We start from the raw sequence: 18,948 nt of genomic DNA, 5'->3' as shown, positions 1-18,948 counted from the left end.
GGTGTCAATTACCACAAGTACATATTTATAGCCATTCCTGCAAGGGGGCAATAATCCTATAAAATCGATCTGGAGGTTAGTCCAGGGGCCATTAACGGGTCAGGTGTGGCTGAGTTGGGCCTTTTTGGCATATCTGTCCGGATTATTCTGGGCACAGATAAGACAATTTTCTATGTAATGGTTTACATCTTCCTTCAAATTCGGCCACCAACAAAGCTGCTTGAGATGGGCTGTAGTGGGATCGATTCCCTGATGTCCATGACCATCATGGAACAAGCAAATCAATTGATTCCTGTCCTGTTCAGGAACCACATAAAGGGTGTCCTTTAACACCACACCGTCATGTGTGGTCAGTGTATTTCTAAACCTCTCGTAGGATGCTGGATGCTTCCCTTTTACAATCTCCGTGAGATTGCTGTACTGCTTCTGGGCCTCTACTAGATCCTCAATCTTTGTCTGTGAGACCTGAACTGCACTCACTGGCGCGCTTTCGGGGGGTTTCCAAAAATACCCATGTCTGGAACCTGCTTTAGCCAGTGCGTCGGCTTTTACATTTCCAGAGGGGGAGGAACGATGGTGGCTGCGGACTTTGATGATCCCAAAAGTCCTGTTCTGGGCTTTTTCTAAAATATGACGGAGCAATGGGGCTGAGGGGAGGGGTTTTCCGTCTGCGGAAACAAATCCTCTTGCTTCCCACAGGGGCAGAAATTCCATAAGGCTGTTACAGACATAGAGGCTGTCCGAGTATATGTCTGCTGGGCTGGGGAAGTAATCTGGGTGCTCAACAATATATGCGACGGCCGCGAGCTCTGCTGCCTGTGCGCCTAAGTGATCGGGTAGTTTTAACGATATTTCCTCGAGGGCGCGTCCTCGACATATATACCGCAACCTGTTATGCGCTTCCCATCCAAGACTGTGGAAGATCCATCCACATAAATCTTTATGGGCTCACACGTGTCTGTGTGCGGGGGGCTTGGAGTTGAATTACCTATTTTTCTGGGGGGTGTTTTAGCGATAAAGGGGCCTGTGTTGTGGTGTGGAGAGATAATCTCACATTCATGGGGGGTTCCGGGGTACTGTAAATTGTCGGCTAAATAGGTGTGTGTCTTTGTCCTTTTAACGGTGATGTCCCGTCCCTGCAAGAGAAGGATCCATCGAGCTGCTCGAATGTGACTAACTGTACTGTTCTTGAGTCATCCATCCAGTAAAAGTTGGGTGGGGGCGTGTTCGGTGAGAATTGTGATGGGGTTTAGTCCGGTAATATACAAAAAGTACTGGACTGCCCAGAAGACTGCGAGCAGGTGCCTCTCACAGGCTGAAAATCCCTGCTCCACAGCATCTAAGAGTCTGGAGGCATAAGCTATGGGCCTTAACTGGTCGTGTCGTTCCTGGAGGAGCACGGCTGAAAGGGTGCGGTCTGTGGTCGTTACCTCTGTGGCGTAAGGGGAAAGCGGGTCTGGAACTTGTAGTGCGGGGGCTGCTATGAGTGCCTGTTTTAAAGAGTCCACAGCATCCGTATGCTGCGGAAGCCATTCCCAGGGGGCTCCTTTCTTTAGGAGGTCTGAGAGGGGTGCTGCCTTGCTGGTGAAACCGTCAATGTGGTTTCGGCAGTAGCCAACCAGTCCTAAAAATGACCGGAGGGCTGAAACGTTCTGGGGAAGGGGCAATTTAGCAATCGAGTCAATCCTTTTATGCTTGATCTCGCGTTTACCGTGCGTGATAATTGTTCCCAAATATATCACTTTTTCTTCCAAAATCTGAGCCTTTTTGGGGTTGACTTTACAACCAATTGAATGTAATAGTTCCAGGAGTTCGGACAGAAGCTCAATGTGCTCGCCCTTGGTGTCTGTCTGCAGTAGTACGTCGTCTACGTACTGTACCAGACATTCGGGGCAAGAGAATTTGGCTAAACCATTTGCCAGCTGTCGGTGGAAAATGGATGGGGAGTTGTGGAATCCTTGTGGCAGGCATGTCCACGTGTACTGCTGTGCTTTAAAGGTGAAGGCAAATTTGTACTGGCACGCCTTTGCCAATGGAATGGACCAGAATCCATTACTGACGTCCAAAACCTTAAAGAATCGGGAGTTGAGTCCCTGCTTGAGCATGGTCTCGGGACTTGTTGCTACTGTGGGGGCTGCTGCGGGGGTGATTTTGTTGAGTTCCCGGTAATTGATGGTCAGTCGCCATGATCCATCGGGCTTTCTCACTGGCCAAATCGGGGCATTATTCGTGGAGGCTACTGATCTAAGTATGCCCTGCTCTAATAAGCTCTCTATTACTTTTGAGATTTCTCCCTGCCTCTTGGGGAAATCCGTACTGTTTTTGGGGTCTAGGGTCAGGTCCTGTTACTTGTACGGAGCCAGTCATCTGTCCACAGTCGTGCTTGTGGGCCGCGAATGCTGCCCTGTTCTTTTGCAGAACGGCCCTAACCTGCTTGTCCGTGCTAAGAGTGGTCGGGTTGAACCAAAATTCACCTATGGCGCTAATTTTGTTCATGTATTCCCCTATGTTTAGGGGCTGTTTAGCACAGGGCTAAATCGCTGGCTTTGAAAGCAGACCAAGGCAGGCCAGCAGCACGGTTCAATTCCCGTAACTGCCTCCCCGAACAGGCGCCGGAATGTGGCGACTCGGGGCTTTTCACAGTAACTTCATTTGAAGCCTACTTGTGACAATAAGCGATTTTCATTTCATTTCATTTCATGTTGACCTTTGCGGGGCTCTTGCGGATTTCGCCATCTTCCAAACACACTGGTTGACTGGATCGAATGATAAATTGTGGGAATTGATTAAATCAATTCCCAGAATGTGTTCTGCTGTGTGGGGCAGGTCAACTAAAACCACGGGATGCTTGGTGGTGATGGTACCGATTTGAATGGGTACAGGGGCTGTGATGTGTCCCTGCTGTGAGTGGCCTGTAAAGCCACTGAGGGTGATAGTGGCTGTAGTGGGCCACGTGTCCTTTTGGAACATTGTGGAGGAATTTATTGTGGTGCGGGACCCTCCTGTGTCCCAGAGAAATTCGATGGGCTGTCCCCGAATTTTTGCTGCAACTACTGGTCGTCCAGACCTATCCCAAAGGGCGTCGCAGACCCAACTGGGGGAGCCCGTACACCGTCAGTCTGTTCCGGTCACGTCCGTCTGATCTGAACGGGCGCTAACGCTATGAATGGGCTCTCTTTTTCGTAATCAGAGTGTCCGTCTGCTGGGCTCTCTGGTTTTTTAGGGGCATTGCACTCTTTTGCGAAGTGTCCCAACTGTCCGCAGTTGTAACACTCTTGTGTCTTGGGTGGGGGGCTGTTCTTTCCCTCATTCACCCATGCGGGGGTTCTGGTGTGTTTTTACTGCCTGCATATCTGCGCCGGCCTGCTTTTCCTCGCTATTCTTAACGGTGGGTTTACTTTGAACAGATTGTTGCCAAACGCGGGACAATCTCTTCACTACCCACTTCTCGTTATGGGCCTCCTCTGAGGGATCATAACTCGAACAAGCTTTCTGTCCTGTTTCTGTGGCATGGGAGATAAGGGTGCGGGTCCATTTGGCCATGTTGTCTGGGGACAAATGGGCACGGTCTACGTCTCCAAAGACTGCTGCGAAGTGAATCCACAGGCATCCAGCGAACGCTGTGGGGTGCTCAGATTTCTTCTGCCTACATTTGTTGAGGCCATCTACGGGGTCACCCCGGTTATACCCGATCGCATCCAGGATCGCGGTATGCATTTCTGCAAGGGTGCCTCCTACATTCTGTGGGTTGGGAAGGGCTGCTGCTACCGACGGATCTAAACTTAAAACTGAGAGCTTTACATGCTCTCGCTCATCCAGGCTGTACATGTGCGCCTGATGTCTAACTGTGGCAAAGAAATGGTGGGGGTCTGAGGTGGGGAGGAACGGTGTGATCTTCTCACATGCGTCCCGTAATTGGGTCACTGTTAAGGGGGTGGAATATAGATATTCCGCATCGTCTGATGTGGCTGTGCGGTGGGTGGTTACAGGGTTCATTGGAGCGTGAACTATCTGCTGTGTGGGGGGTTGGGGTGCTCTCCTCTTTTGGGGCTTTCCCTGCGCACATGTTCCCTGAACATATCTCTGCACTGTTTCGTTTAACTCTTCCCAATCAGGGCCGTCTTCCTGATCTAACTTTTCCCCAAAGGTTTCCTGAAAACCTTTTTGAACAGAAAGCAGCGATTGCAGCTCTGCAATCTGCTTCCGGCACTTTGCGTGATCTAAGGTGCTTTGTCTTTGTTCTGTGGTGGCAGCATGGAGTGCTCTTAATGCTGCCTTGAGATCACTACACTGTTTCTGTAATGTCTCTACCTGTTTTTCTGTCTCCTCTCGTACCAGGATTGCGTGTCCTGATAGGCCTTCTCGTATTGAGACTGGAAGCTGCTTAAATGCGCCAGACAAGACTGGTGAGCCCGTTTGCCGTCATCCACCTCTCCATTATTTGCTGCCAATTTCCTCCTCAATTCCATATTCTCTCTTTCTACTTCGCTTACATCGACCTTACTCATCCGATGTATGCCCTCAACTTCTTTCCGGAGCATCTTAACAACCTCCTCTGTGCCTCGCAATTGTGCCAAACAGGACACGATTGCCATCGGCTTGCGAGCTGTTCCCAAGCTCTTTTTGTGGATCTTGCTCAGGTTCTCCCACCAAGTATGTCTTATACTCCCGGGACCTGATTCCTCGTTATCACAAAAATCATTCCAAAGGGGCCATCCTTTCCCTTTGAGATATTTCCTGATTTCTTCCTCCCAAATGGGACATTGTCCCATTCTACTGCTGCTGGTCGCTGCAACCGCAACTTCCTCAGGGTTCATGAGGCGCTGCATTGCCATCTTGCCTATCCGAATGCCTCTTCTAAATTTGGAACAGGGGAGCTAAGGCGGTGTTGTAAATACGGGTACGGCTTTCGCTACTTTCCGATATACAAACTTCCGACAGTTTTGACGCAACAAAAATCTATCAGTTTTACCTTATAGCCCTATTAGTTACGCATGCATACACACACTTCCGAATTATGACTATTGATCAGAACTGCTTGAACACTTGTGGTTTTCTGTTTCCAATTGGGGTTCTAATTCAAATTCTTGGGTTCTCCCGGAGTGGTTTTCCACTTCTAGATCGGGTCCAGTCAGGATGTAGCCACCTAAAATGGCTGAATCCCGATTAATTTGGCCAAAACCCGATGTAAAATGGCTAACCGAAAAGGCTGATGGGAAAAGCAGCCAACAGGGCACAAACGGACAGCTGCAGACAGAATAGCGTATTCGGCTCTGGGGAAGTCGGCCCAGATCGATACCTGTGACCATTAGCAGCACATCAACCCAGACATCTGCAGTTTAATCGGCTATCCCCGGGAACAATTGCAACATACTAGCAATTGAATGCCGATCCAGACCTCTCGGCTCCAGCAGTGGCCGAGACAAAGAAAGGTGAACGACCACCCCCCGATCAAGGAATCGGCCCATTATTGGAGCATATCGAACCCAGTGATTGGGAACAAGTCCAATCACTTGGGACCAGGGTCAAGGTCCGCCCCGAGAGGCCCCCGGGACCTATAAAAATAGGGGCCAAGTTCAGATCGACCCTTCTCTCCCTTCTTCTCCTGCTCGCAACCTTCGCAAGAACCATCGACCAGCAACTGTAAGTTTGACTCCAGCGATCGCTACTCGATAGAGACTCCTAGCCATCAACCTGTATCAGCCTTTTGAATCCCGCAGGCCAGACCCAATTCGATAAACCATTTGTTTCCCTGACCTGGTGGGCCATTCCCAAAAGTTAAGTATTGGCCAGTAGTGGTAGTGATATAGAAAGTAGGATTATTGTGTAAGTATTTATTGCTGTACATAATAAATGACCGTTGATTTCAATCTTACTAAGCGGTGTGCTGTCTTATTAATCATAACTAGAGCTTGAACGACGTGGCAGTATCAGAAAGATACCTGGCGACTCGTGAGCAAAGGTGACATAATTAGAGCTAATAAAACTAAGGCTAATAAGAGCAACAAGGATGTCGCCAAATGTTGCTGCTAACTTTAGCCTTTGTTTAATTGCTCTTGTTCTATCACCTTTGCTCTTGAGTCGCCAGGTATCTTTCTGATACCGCCAGGTGGTTCAAGTCCGAGTAATTATCAATAATCCAACACACCGCTTAGTAAGAGTTAAATCAGCGCACATTTATTATATACAGTAATCAATACTTATGCATAAATTCTACTTCTAAGCTGCTTCCTACAACTAACAGGCCAATACTTAACTTTGGAAATGGCCCACCAGGTCAGGGAAACGAATGGCCTTTTGTTTGGGTTCTGAGCCTGCGGGATTCAAAGCTGGTACAGTTCAATAGCTAGGAGCGCCTGTCTCATAGCGAGCGTTGAAGTAAGACTTACGATTTGAGCGGTTGTTGCAGAAGGTCAGCAGAAGGCAGCAGGGGTTGCAGCAGGGTCGATTTGAACTTGGACTCTATTCTTATAGTCCCCAGGGGCTTCCCGCCTTTCGGGGCGGACCCTGTACCTGGTTCCAAGTGATTGGACTTCTTTCCAATCACTTGGTTCGATACTCTCCAATGCTGGAGCGATTCCTTGATCGATGGGCGGTTTTGGGGTGGTCGCTCACCTCTCTTTGTGTAGGCTCCTGTTGGCGCCGAACAGTCTGGATTGGCTTTGTGTGTCTAATTTGTTGCACATTGTTCCCGGGGATTGCTAATTAGTATTCAGATGGCTGGTGTTTTGTTATGCTGATGGCTGCAGGTATCGATCCTGTCTGGCCTCCCCAGAGGCGAATACACAGTTTTACCTGCAGCTGCTTGTTTTAGTCCTGTTGGCTGATTTTCCCATCAGCCTTTTCCGTTCGCCATTTTAAATCGGGGTTAGCCATTCTAAAATCGGGAGTTAGCCATTTTACTGGCTGCAATGTTATCTGCGAGGGTATCCCAACTTGGATTACTGGTTTGTGGGGGTGTATAGTTATGTTTTGCTGTGAGGAGACGAGTGAAAGCCCAGCAAGAATAAATAGCCCAGTCGTTACATAACAATTGTTAAAGACTAAAGACAAATACACACAAACAGGACTCACGCAATTAAGATGTATGAATTAGTAAACAGTTCAGAAAGAACCTACTCTTTTTCGCCATATACTTACAATACTTCAATTCTTCAAGACTTCCTCTGTTCCCCAACAACATCCAGATTGAATAACCAGCTAGAGGTACCGCACAATACCGGGATGATACTCAGATCTGGGAACCACCTTTTTCCCTGATCCAGTGAAGATATTTTAAATGCTGTTTCTGTACTGCCTTGGAACCTGACAGTCTGCTTTCGGAGGCTGCTAGATGGTAACTGCCTCTTCTGGCTTTTCAGGGTCTGGGCAATTATGTAATTCCTTTTTTTTTCTTTGATTATGTCTTCTGTGTTCAGCTGTCTGCCTCTGACTATACATTATAATATATTTATATCAGGGACCATCCCATTCATCTACAATCTATTTCTTCTCCATAATTTATTCACACTTGATTACTATCTAACCTGCCGTTCTAAACTCACTACTGGGAGAGACGCATATCAATTGAGGGCCTTTTGATACTCTTTTACTGCTGTTTCCAGGCAGAATCATTACAGTGTAAAAAGAGAGAAGCAAACCGGTCTATACATGAGATAATGCCGGTAGGTGTTTGGGTACAAGGCAGGTGTTAAGACAGAGATAGCCTGAGGCAAGGCTTTTGCCCAGAGAAGAGCAGAGAACTGATGTTGGAGAAAGTTTTATCTCATTCCCCCAGTGACACAAGTGTGTGTCAACTCTTGTTGACAAAGGTCTTGGTTCAATTTTTTTGTTGGCACTTATTTCCTCTTGGTATCCCCTGATGCTTCCGATTTCACTCCTCAAACTGCTGTTGTTATATCACAGTAGCCATGATGTAAATCATGTGACCAGCAGACATTTTTGAGTGGTTTCCGTTTAGCTAGCAGCATTTCATGGGAAGGATTTGCAATGTATGTTCCTGTTAACAATGATGTGGAGATGCCGGTGTTGGACTGGGGCGAGCACGTTAAGAAGTCTGACAATACCAGGTTAAAGTTCAACAGTTTTTTTTTTTTGAATCACTAGCTTTCAGGTGAAGGAGCAGTGCTCCGAAAGCTAGTGATTCAAAACAAACCTGTTGGACTTTAACCTGTTAACAATAGCAGTTGAATCTTTACAGTAAATTTGTCTGCTGAGCAATCCTGTACTACATCTTCAAGTAAACTAAACCTATGTTTAGTTTACTGGTCCCGTGAGAGATTAGTAAGTTTGTAGCAAGCAAATATACTAACACCAGCCAACCACCACCCCCTGCGCCACCGCCACCGCCCCCCTCCCCCGGTGAATTACTTACCATTCGCTGCACCATTGAGTTAGAATTGTGTCCAGTGCCATATTTATACAGGAAATACATTTATTTTAGATCTTTATAGTAGAATGAATTTGCAAGTTAGAAGGCGAACTATGTGATGTCTCTGGTCTATTCGAGGGCAGCGGAAAGAGAACATTTCAGCCAAAGGAAAAAGATAGATGGACAGCATTTGAGTGGCAAGTAAAATAAAGTAAGTGTTTAATTGTGTAACTCATTTTTATACTGAAAATAAAAACCTGTGCTGTACGGGATCAGTGGCATTTTTATATGGGGGTCCAGAAGCAAAATGGTGGTGAATCCCTGTTTTACGGCATCCAAATCTTTTCATCCCTTGTTTCTGAAATCCACTGTGGGTTGATGGAAACTATTTAATCAACCTATCCTGGAGTGGCTCTAATAGGAATATCAAAATGTGCAAAGAAAATGTAAAAGACATATAAAACTGCATACCATTCCAGTAGAGAAGAATATGTAATAAAGATATTGGATATGCAATCAAATAATTGAAGATAAGTTTATTTTGAACAGTAATCGTTCAGGAATATACAAATCATAAATTTACAGCACAGACTCCCCCATTTCCTGATACAGGTGTAAGGAAATTTGCGTAAATCCTCAAAAATAACAAAAATGCCTAAAAATACAGGTGCTACTGCTTCCTAAGAAATTAAATAAAAATTTAAAAATATGTATGCACTCTTACTTCAATGCTATGAAACTGATAAGGCAGCAAATTAAGCAAAAAATAAAGTTGATGTTAAGCATAAAGCAAGTGTACATCTGACCGTGAAATGAAAGTCAACTGCCGAACAATGAGCATTAACATTAAAAAATCCCACGGTGCTTCTCAAAAGGTGTAAGGAAAGGAGTGTGATTTATTTAAAAGGTGAGAAGTACTGGTCAATAACATACACCATTTAAATAATCACTTGTCAATGGCTTTCAAAATTCAATTCAAATAATCTCAAATGCACGGACCATCAATAATGTAAATATTAGTGTTTTGATCAGCAGAAGAGCCATATGGTAGGTATAATAGAGGTCAAATTATTTCTTATTACAGGGCTTTGAAGACATCAGGTTCATTAATCAAAAGTCTAATAAAAAATAAAGGATTTAAGTGGGTAGTCGATTTACACCAGTTCTTATTTTCAATTTTAATAGATTCAGTTCCCCCACATACACTTTCTAATCTGATCATTCTTCTGACTTTGTTTCCTTAAGTGAATTGCTCCTTCAGAGAGTCAGCACAGACACAATGGCTGGATGACATCCTTCTGTGCTGTAAACATTTCATGATTCTAATTATGACCATAGTGTTCACAGTGCAGAAAGAATTGTCTAGTTCTTAGCATATTGGAAGGATTGTAGCTGATAATAGTTTAAAACATAAAGATGCTGCAACCCTCAAAATAAATGTTTGATAATTTCAAGATGCATTCAGTGGTATCGAGATTGCCTTTGTGGGAATGCTTGGCATGCTTGGGTATAACAATCAATTAGCTTCACATTACTAGCATGTTGAAAACACTGGACATTCTCAGTGCCTTTATTCTATAATTTTCCCATTAATATGCTCACCTCACAGCTCTCTAGGGCAACAATCCTCCAGTACCTCATCCCAGTGGTTCATTCTATAAACCAGAGACCTATGTGAGAAAGTCAGTGACCAAGATTACAGGTCAATGGGAATGAACCAGGAGTAGTGATCCTGATTTTTTTAACTTCCTGTTCTGTAACCCACAGTTGGTGCTCATGCCAACTAACACCCCAGCTATATATGTCTGAAATCAGCGAAGTCTAGGAATCACACATGTCAATTCATGTTATATTCTATGCAGTATTTGCCCATAAACCATCAACAGAAAAATAGGTTACATGTGAAATGTTAACCTGTATTTTCAGTTTACAGGTTGTACAGCTGTGGAATTCCACCAGTCTTTGCTCAGCGAATTAGAAGATCCCTGGTTGGTCTCTTGCCTTGGAGCACTGAAGCTGACTCTAGCACCCTTGAATCACCAAGGCTAAAATTAGTTAACACCACAGAGCTGAGTTAGAATGACTCAGGACCACACCATATGCTGCATTTACCATTGAACAAGGAACCACGGCATTTTATTTTAGATAATATAAAATTTTAAATAAGTTAAAACATTTAATTTGAGTCATTGGGAACAATAACAGCCACTGATGGGTTGTCACAGGAATGGACGCTCCTTAGTCGAAAGTGACTTTCGTGGCAGTTTCAATTACATTTGCTTTGAATAGCAGAAGGTAAAGATCAAGCGCACTTTTGTTTTCCTTTCACCTTGTCCAGTTATTCGGTAAATAAACGAGCAACATTGAAAGTATGCAGAGCAATATACCAGTCAGCATGTTTGCATGAATTTTCAAAACATTTTCCTTTTATCAAGAATTAAGCCAAAAGTGTACTTAAATTGAATTTAATTTAGTGTTCCCATGTTGCTTCATCACTGTGGAAGTTAACTTGTTATTGTGATTTCTACAAGAGAGATACAGATCATGTACAAAAAGTAAAATTCAGATGTGATTTGAACAAGCTATTAATCAATTTTGCACTCATTGTTGCTAACATTTGTCAAGCAGCAATAAGCATGGACTATTAAAAGCACCAGATACTTGCACAGAATAAGATTACCACTCGACCACCCTATATATCTTGTGCTCAATAAGAAATGTGTTTCTTCCACTGATTTACACACGGGTTCTACTCCATTAAAGAACCCTGCATTTTCAGTAGCTTGAGATTTCTTTCCACATTAATCTCTCCCCGACTCGACCAAAACATGATCATTCTTAGTGAAGGTTGGACACTCCCACAACTGAAGCTCTGCAAAGATACATTCTTTAGTAGATCATGCAAAAGCTGCTGTTTTTTTCAGTGCATAAAACAATCCAACAGGGATCGACAAGCTCCGCTCTTACGAAGGCCAAATATGAATATTCAAGTCCAACTTGAATTCTTTTCCTGTCTTGTGACTCCTATAATTTTAGATTGAGGATTCCTTCTTGCGTACTTCTAACCAGGAACAAAACTTTGGAAAGGACTAAAACGTAGAGTTTTAGATTGACTAAAGCATTTAAATCAATAGCTGTATGTCCATTAGCCCCATAATTAAGCCGAATGAATAAAATACATCCAGTTACAGGAAAGCTGGAATCATATTTTATAATTTTGTGAGACCTTGAAAAGTTAAATAAAGGGTTTAAAAACCTGTGTAATCACCGGTCCAATTGTGTCAAAAGGTCCAAATTATAACCAGATTGGCCACTTGTGTTCAGTATTGCACTGAAGTAGATAAAGACTTCGATTTAATCAAAAAAGGGTATAAATATCTTTTCTATGTTTATGTTTTTTTTAAATTTAGAGTACCCAATTATTTTTTTTTCCAATTAAGGGATAATTTAGTGTGGCCAATCCACCCTAACCTGCACATCTTTGGGTTGTGGGGATGAAACCCATGCAGACACGGGAGAAGGGGCAAACTCCACAGACAGTGCTAACCACTGGCCAATATGCAGCCCATATGTTTATGTATTTGTGTAATGATAATTAGGACTGGATAGCTGATAGTCCTTTAATGTATGATGTGGAGATGCCGGCGTTGGACTGGGGTGAGCACAGCAAGAAGCCTTACAACAAACACCAGGTTAAAGTCCAACAGGTTTGTTTAGAATCACTAGCTTTTGGAGCGCTGCTCCTTCCTCAGGTATGTTCCAGAAACATATATATAGACAGATTCAAAGATGCCAGACATCTCTGGATCTGTAAAGATTTAATCACCTGCTAATGCTCGCATTCCAAGCATTGTCTGGCATCTTTGAATTTGTCTATATATATGTTTCTGGAACATACCTCTTCATTCACCTGAGGAAGGAGCAGCGCTCTGAAAGCTAGTGATTCAAAACAAACCTGTAAGACTTCTTACTGTCCTTTAATGTACTTAAACAAAGGTATTTTCAACTGTTGTGAAGATTATATATTTGCAGCAATTATATAAATCATATATTGAAATGGAAGAATGTCTAAATATTGTTATTAAAGTACAATCAGTTAACAATGTAGTGTGTAATAATAACCATAATGTGAAAACCGATGTACATTTTTGAAATAAAAAGCTGGACTGATAATTCATAAATGTGAAATATGATACTTTGCAGTAACAAAAATAAAGATAAGAGGAGCAATGAAAATAATAAGGCACTGATGGGTGTGTTAATTGGATGAACTGCTTAATTGGTGAATTGATGCATTAATTTTTTGACAGTTTGTGAACAAGCAACTTTCTTCATGAACAGCTAAATATCCCATTTCAGAGCCAAAAGGGATTCCATCAGTCTACAGTTGCTGTTTTTAAAATAAACAGCAAAGGGACTAGTGTTTAGTGTTACGGCTGGGAAGCATAAGCACCATTTCCATTTAGTGTGCTCATGTTTACTGAGCAACAAAAATGTGAGCTTTTCTTCCTGTTCAAATGGTTATATTTGCATATTCTGAAGCAGTATCAATGTTCCTTACAAAACTAGCAGCTGGAATTCATTACGAACGCCTTGCCAAATCCAGCTCCTTTTGTGTGATGGCTCTGGAATGCAGAAAGGTCATCATCAAGCTAATTTCCCAGGCTGGACAGTCCAATCTTGAGGATGTTAGAGTTCTTCCAGAAAGGCCACTTGTGTCTTAGCAGTTACACTTTGTAGATTAAGCTGCAGAATGAAAGGGGAAACAGGAAAAATATTGAAATTATAGAAGAGGTATTTTTAAATTGTTCACATACTTTCCAAATATGCAAGTATACCCACGTTTAACTCCAGCATTTTGTATGGCAATGTAACCCAGTATATTTGGCATGCAACAAATAACAAGATGCCAACAAAAGTCTAAATGAAAGAACTTGTACGTCACATTCTTGGAATGTTGAAAAGTGCTACATAACTAATGGATTAGTTGTTGAAGTGCAATTTGTTTGTAGGCAAGCTTACAGTCAATTTGTGCACACAATAGTGCCACACAAAATGGTAGATCAAGGGCAGCACGGTGGCGCAGTGGTTAGCATTGCTGCCTCACGGCACCGAGGACCCGGGTTCGATCCCGGCCCTGGGTCAGTGTCCGTGTGAAGTTTGCACATTCTCCCCATGTCTGCATGGGTCTCACCCCCACAACCCAAAAAGATGTGCAGAGTAGGTGAATTGGCCATGCTAAATTTCCCCTTAATTTGGAAAAAAAAAAATGGTAGAATCATAGATAATAGAACCATTACAGTGCAGAATAAGGCCATTCGGCCCATCGAGTCTGCACCGGTCCTTGGAAAGAGCACCCTACTTAAGGGCACACCTCCACTCTATCCCCATAACCCAGTAAACCTACCTAGATTTTTGGACACTAAGGGGTAATTTAGCATGGCCAATCCACCTAACCTGCACATCTTTGGACTGCGAGAGGAAACAGGAGCACTCGGAGGAAACCCACGCAGACACGGTGATGAAGTGCAAACTCCACACAGTCGCCAGAGACTGGAATTGAACCTGGGTAAGAGTGAGGCAGTGAGCAGGGGAGGTGGCAGGGAGCGACAAAGTGGCAGTTTTGTTTTTAAAAATGATTGAGCGAGCTCAGTAACCTCACCAAAAGAAAAATGAAGGGAATGCTATTTGAGGAATGGCCCGAAATTGCAAACCACATGAAAACAAAAGCGTGCTATTAGAATGCATTTTAAATAGGGGGTTTCTGTACATATCTACAAAATCTCACGGGCTTCACACAACCCCTAGGAGGCTGTAAAGTTGACAGCCCTGCTTCAGGTACTTCAGTGCCACGCATCTCTCAATCCTACCCGTACTATGCATCATCTACTCCTGAAACTCTCATCAGTGCCTTTGTTGCCCCAGACTTGACTATTCCAATGCACTTTGGTTGGGCTCCCATCTTCCACCCTTGATAAACTTAAAATTCATCCACACCTCTGATGCCTTTATCCTGAACTCAAGACCCCTGTGCCCACAGACCCACACCAGCTCTTGGTTGCCCAATGCCTTGATTTTAAAATTTTCATCTTTCTTTTCAAATCCCTTCTTGACTCTGCACCTCCCTAGCGGTGTAACCTGAATCATGCCTACAACCTTGAGATATGCGCTCCTCCATTTCTAGCTTCTTGAACAGCCCCAATTTTAATTGCTTTGCCATAGATGATTGTGCCTTCAACTGTCGAGGAACTAAACTCTGAAATACCCTCCCTAAACTTCTCCACCTCTTTTCAGACATCCTTGAAACCTATTTCTTTGACTATCAGTCCATCTGTTTCCTTATGTGGCCCAGTGTCAAATTTTGTTTGTTAAGACTCCTGTGAAATACCAGAGGATGTTTGACTAAGTTAAAGATATAAATGCACGTCAGGTTCTACTTTTCAATATATATGTCCCCTTCTCGATCTGTTTTCATGACAAGATGGCACAATACAGATGGCAGCATATATTGTTCTACAGCTGATACCCCTTATCAGAAGGGAGTTCGTCCAAGGCATGGAGGCAATAGAGGAAGTTATTTTTTAAATTTACATTACCCAATAATTTTTTCCAATTAAGGGGCAATTTAGTGTGGCTAGTCCACCTAAGCTGCACATCTGTGTGTTGTGGGGGTGAAACCCACACAGACATGGGGAGAATGTGCTAACTCCACACAGATACAGACAGGGGCTGGGATTGAACCCGGGTCCTCGGCACCGTAGGCAGCAGTGCTAACCATTGCAACACCCTGCCGCTCGCAATACAGGAAGTTAGCTGAGCAGTTGCAGCAGTCACATTTCTGGATTTTTGACCATTTTAACACAAAAATAATCTCAATATGAATTATTTTAAAATGTGCTTCTAAATTAATACTTGTTTTAGGGGGATTAAATTCAAAGCCAGCAAGCGTGTATTAGGTTTCATCCCTGATGAAAGATAGTTGCACATTGCAGCCACTATTCACAAATCAGCTTTCAGCTCAGTGCCAAATTAGACTTGCTGTAACCATTCCGGCAGGACGGTCATTGGTTTTTTGATGGAAAGTTGGCAGTGGAACAGGGGTTTCAAAAGAAGATTCACAGGCATTAAAGTTAATTAGGCAGCAGAGTGCTGCATGAAGGTTAAAAAATACATAAGACTGCAGGGAGAATGGATGTGGCCTCGACTATAGGATAGGATGCAGAGGGATTATTCTATTTCAGTTAAGTAATACAATCATTAAAGTGAGACAGTAGTGTGTATCGTCTGCTTTCTTTGTTTTACCGTAATATCTTAGTGTAGTGGTTTTGTATTGGACTAATAATGAGTGTGACTTCAAAAACCTCCCTGGCAGGTTGAGAATTTGAAATAATTAGGAACAGATCCAGTAATATCTAAACTGGCATTAATAAAAACGACCATAAATCCTTTGGATTGCACTTCCGGTGGCGATGATGTGCTGAATGGATGCACATCAGGTGGCTCTCCTCCCAAACGAACCCAACAGAGGCAATTTATCAGGAATTTTGGCTTAAAAAGCCTGCCAAAGCCCAGCCAAATGCGAAAGAAATATAAAAGGAACATGCCTGGAAATAAACCGAGGGGACGGCGAGACATTAGGAGCAGCAGCGAAGGAAATGGACATGAGCTGCGGGCGTGCAGACAGGCGGCCCCACGAGGCGAGGCGGAGATTTGGGTGAACCAGGAAGGGGAAAAGCTAGCGAACCGAACAGTGGAGCAGGAACAGGTGCGATTTGGGATGTTATTCCCGGCCACACTCTGGGCAACACTCAAGGGAAAGGAACTGTATTTTAACACCCCAGCGGAGGCGGACGAGGTCGTTAAAATCAAACAAATTGGGGGAGGAACAATCACAACAACAATGAAAGCTGCAGGGGCAGAAAAAATAATCAGAACAAAGAGTGGAGGACAGACTGCAAACAGAGACAAAAATATCACGAACTGCATGCATATGTTTTCTGTTTTACGCGGGACTGTGCTGCCTTGCTTTTGGGCTTGTCTCTTCTCAATGTGATGAGGGGGAGCAAAGCAAGGGGAGCAAGAGTGAGAAAAGCAGACAGGAGGGCGAGATAAGGGTGGAAGGAGGAGGGTCAAGCAGGGCCAGAGCCAGACAAGTACTGGGAGGGAGGTCACCGTACTAGCGAGGAGGGCCAACACGGGAGGGCAGAAAGAAGGAAGAGCCGAGGCGCACCTCTCTGGGGAGAGGGAGCGCCTGGCACAAAGCAGGGACGGGGATGGAACAGAAGGTAGGGAAGAACACAGTGGGGAGAAAGTGGGACAGGGACTGGGGGTGGGGGATGGGGTCGGGGGGGGGAGCACAGAACAAAAAAGAAGCAAAGGGAAGGTTGAGGTAGAGAAACAGAAGGGACACAGGCCTTAACAGGCATGCAGCAGGGCGAGGAACCAAGATTACGCTGCAAACAGCTACTCGGGAGGGCATCAGGGCAAAGGGAGACCCCGGAGTGCAGGGGCACATCCATGTAGCGTACACATAGTTGGCAGCCATGTTGGGTGCCCCCTAGACAAAGGGAAACCGCGGAGCGCTGGGGCCCGATCTCACGGTGAGAGCGGCGACCGCGGCCATTTTGGATGGCCCCTTAACAAAGATAGGGAAGATTGAGGTAGACAAGCAAAACGGACAGGCATGGAGCACGGGCTTGTCCAACAGGTAAGTATGGGTGATCCCACAGGAACAGGGGGGGGGGGGTCAGAAACCCTCCAGCAGAATGGTTACCTGGAACATAAGGGGACTGAAAGGCCCAGTGAAAAGATCCAGAGTCTTCGCCCACCGAAGAAGCCTAAAAGCAGACATAATCTACTTACAAGAGGTGCATCTGAGGGAGAAAGACCGACTGCTGGTAAGGAAGGGCGGGTGGGACATACCACTCGTGTTACGGGGGGAGGGCAAGGGGAGTAGCAATACTATTCAACAAGAGGATGAGGTTTACAGAAACCAAGACAGTTATGGACCTAGGGGGACGGTACGCCATGGTCAGCGGTGTCCTGGTAAATGTGTACGCTCCCAACTGGGACGACACAGAATTCATAAAGACGACCATGGTGGAAATCTCCGACATTGACACACATCGACCGATTATGGGGGGGGGGCGACTTAAACTGCATGCAGGACCCACTGACCGACCGATCAAACCCCAGAACAGGGAAAAAGACTGGCAAGGCGAGGGAACTAGGGCCTTTTATGGAGCAGATGGGGCTGGTAGACCCATGGAAGTTCCTGCACCCAGGAGAAAAGGAATTCTCATACTTTTCACAAGTGCAGAAGGTGTACACCCGTATCGACTTCTTTGCAGTGGGGTAACGGGAGTTGAATACTCCGCGATCGTCATCTCTGACCACACTCCACACTACATGGATGTGAGGTTGGAGACAGGCCGTGCCCAGTACCCCACATGGAGGCTGGACTCGGACCTCCTGACCGACAAGGCCTTCTGCCAAATAACATCGCGGGCCATGGGTGATTACGGTAGTAACAGCCAAAACGGGGAGGTTTCACCCTCCACTTTTTGGGAGGCACTGAAGGCCATGATTAGATGAGAGATCATAGCATACAAGGCAAGCAGAGATAGGGAAGAGAGGGTGGCCTGGCAACAACTGGCGGACTCCATTCTGGAAGTCGACAGAAAATACTCAGAAGCCCTGACCGTAGAACTGCTGGTGGAGAGGAAAAAGCTGCAAATGGACTTTAACCTGCTATCCACCAGGAAAGCAGTGTACCAACTCCGTCAGACACGAGGGACCTTCCACGAACACGGAGACAAGGCTGACCGCCTGTTGGCTCACCAGCTGAGAAAGCAGGCAGCTACGAGGGAAATAGCACAGATAAAGGACAGCAGAGGCAGACTGGTAACTGAACCGAAGGAGGTCAATCAGGCATTTGAGACCTTCTACCAAGGACTGTACACCTCCTAGCCTCCAATGGGGACGTGGGGATGGAACAATTCCTAGATGTTGGGGCAGCACGGTAGCACACATGGCTAGCACTGTGGCTTCACAGCACCAGGGTCTCAGGTTCGATTCCCCGCCGGGTCACTGTCTGTGCGGAGTCTGCACGTTCTCCCAGTGTCTGCGTGGGTTTCCTCCGGGTGCTCCTGTTTCCTCCCACAGTCCAAAGACGTGCAGGTTAGGTGGATTGGCCATGCTAAATTGCCCTTAGCGTCCAAAAAAGGTTAGGAGGGGTTATCGGGTTAGGGTGGAAGTGAGGGCTTAAATGGGTCGGTGCAGACTCGATGGGCCGAATGGCCTCCTTCTGCGCTGTATGTTCTATGTATCTATGTAGATGGACTGGAACTACCAGTTGTGGGGAAGACAGAAAGGAGCAGCTGGAAGCACCAATAGAACTGGGCTAAATCGTGGAGAGCATCAGCTCCATGCAGGCGGGGAAGGCACCGGGACCCAAAGGGTTCCCGGCAGACTTTTACAAACAATTTGCGCCAGTCCTGGCCCCACACCTAAGGGGCATGTTCGCGGACTCTGGCAAGGGATACTCTGCCTCCCACGCTAGCGCAGACCACAATTTC

At 45.1% G+C, this 18,948-nt stretch overlaps 1 protein-coding gene across 3 annotated transcripts in view; it reads right to left on the bottom strand.

Annotated features, from left to right (window-relative positions):
• Positions 1-8,892: 8,892 nt before the first annotated feature.
• Positions 8,893-18,948, bottom strand: part of nf2b (NF2, moesin-ezrin-radixin like (MERLIN) tumor suppressor b) — a 139,789-nt gene continuing 129,733 nt past the window's right edge. For all 3 annotated transcript variants that reach the window (XM_072469440.1, XM_072469439.1, XM_072469441.1), the window contains one exon: positions 8,893-13,117. Coding sequence is in view for 1 of the 3 variants with exons in the window: in XM_072469441.1 (XP_072325542.1) it covers positions 13,061-13,117 (57 nt within the window). In the remaining 2 variants the exon portion in view is untranslated. The remainder of the gene's footprint in view (positions 13,118-18,948) is intronic.

Source organism: Scyliorhinus torazame, chromosome 12 (assembly GCF_047496885.1).
Source record: "Scyliorhinus torazame isolate Kashiwa2021f chromosome 12, sScyTor2.1, whole genome shotgun sequence".
In the NCBI taxonomy this organism is placed as follows: domain Eukaryota; kingdom Metazoa; phylum Chordata; class Chondrichthyes; order Carcharhiniformes; family Scyliorhinidae; genus Scyliorhinus; species Scyliorhinus torazame.
This window is presented reverse-complemented; position numbering and strand designations above follow the sequence as displayed.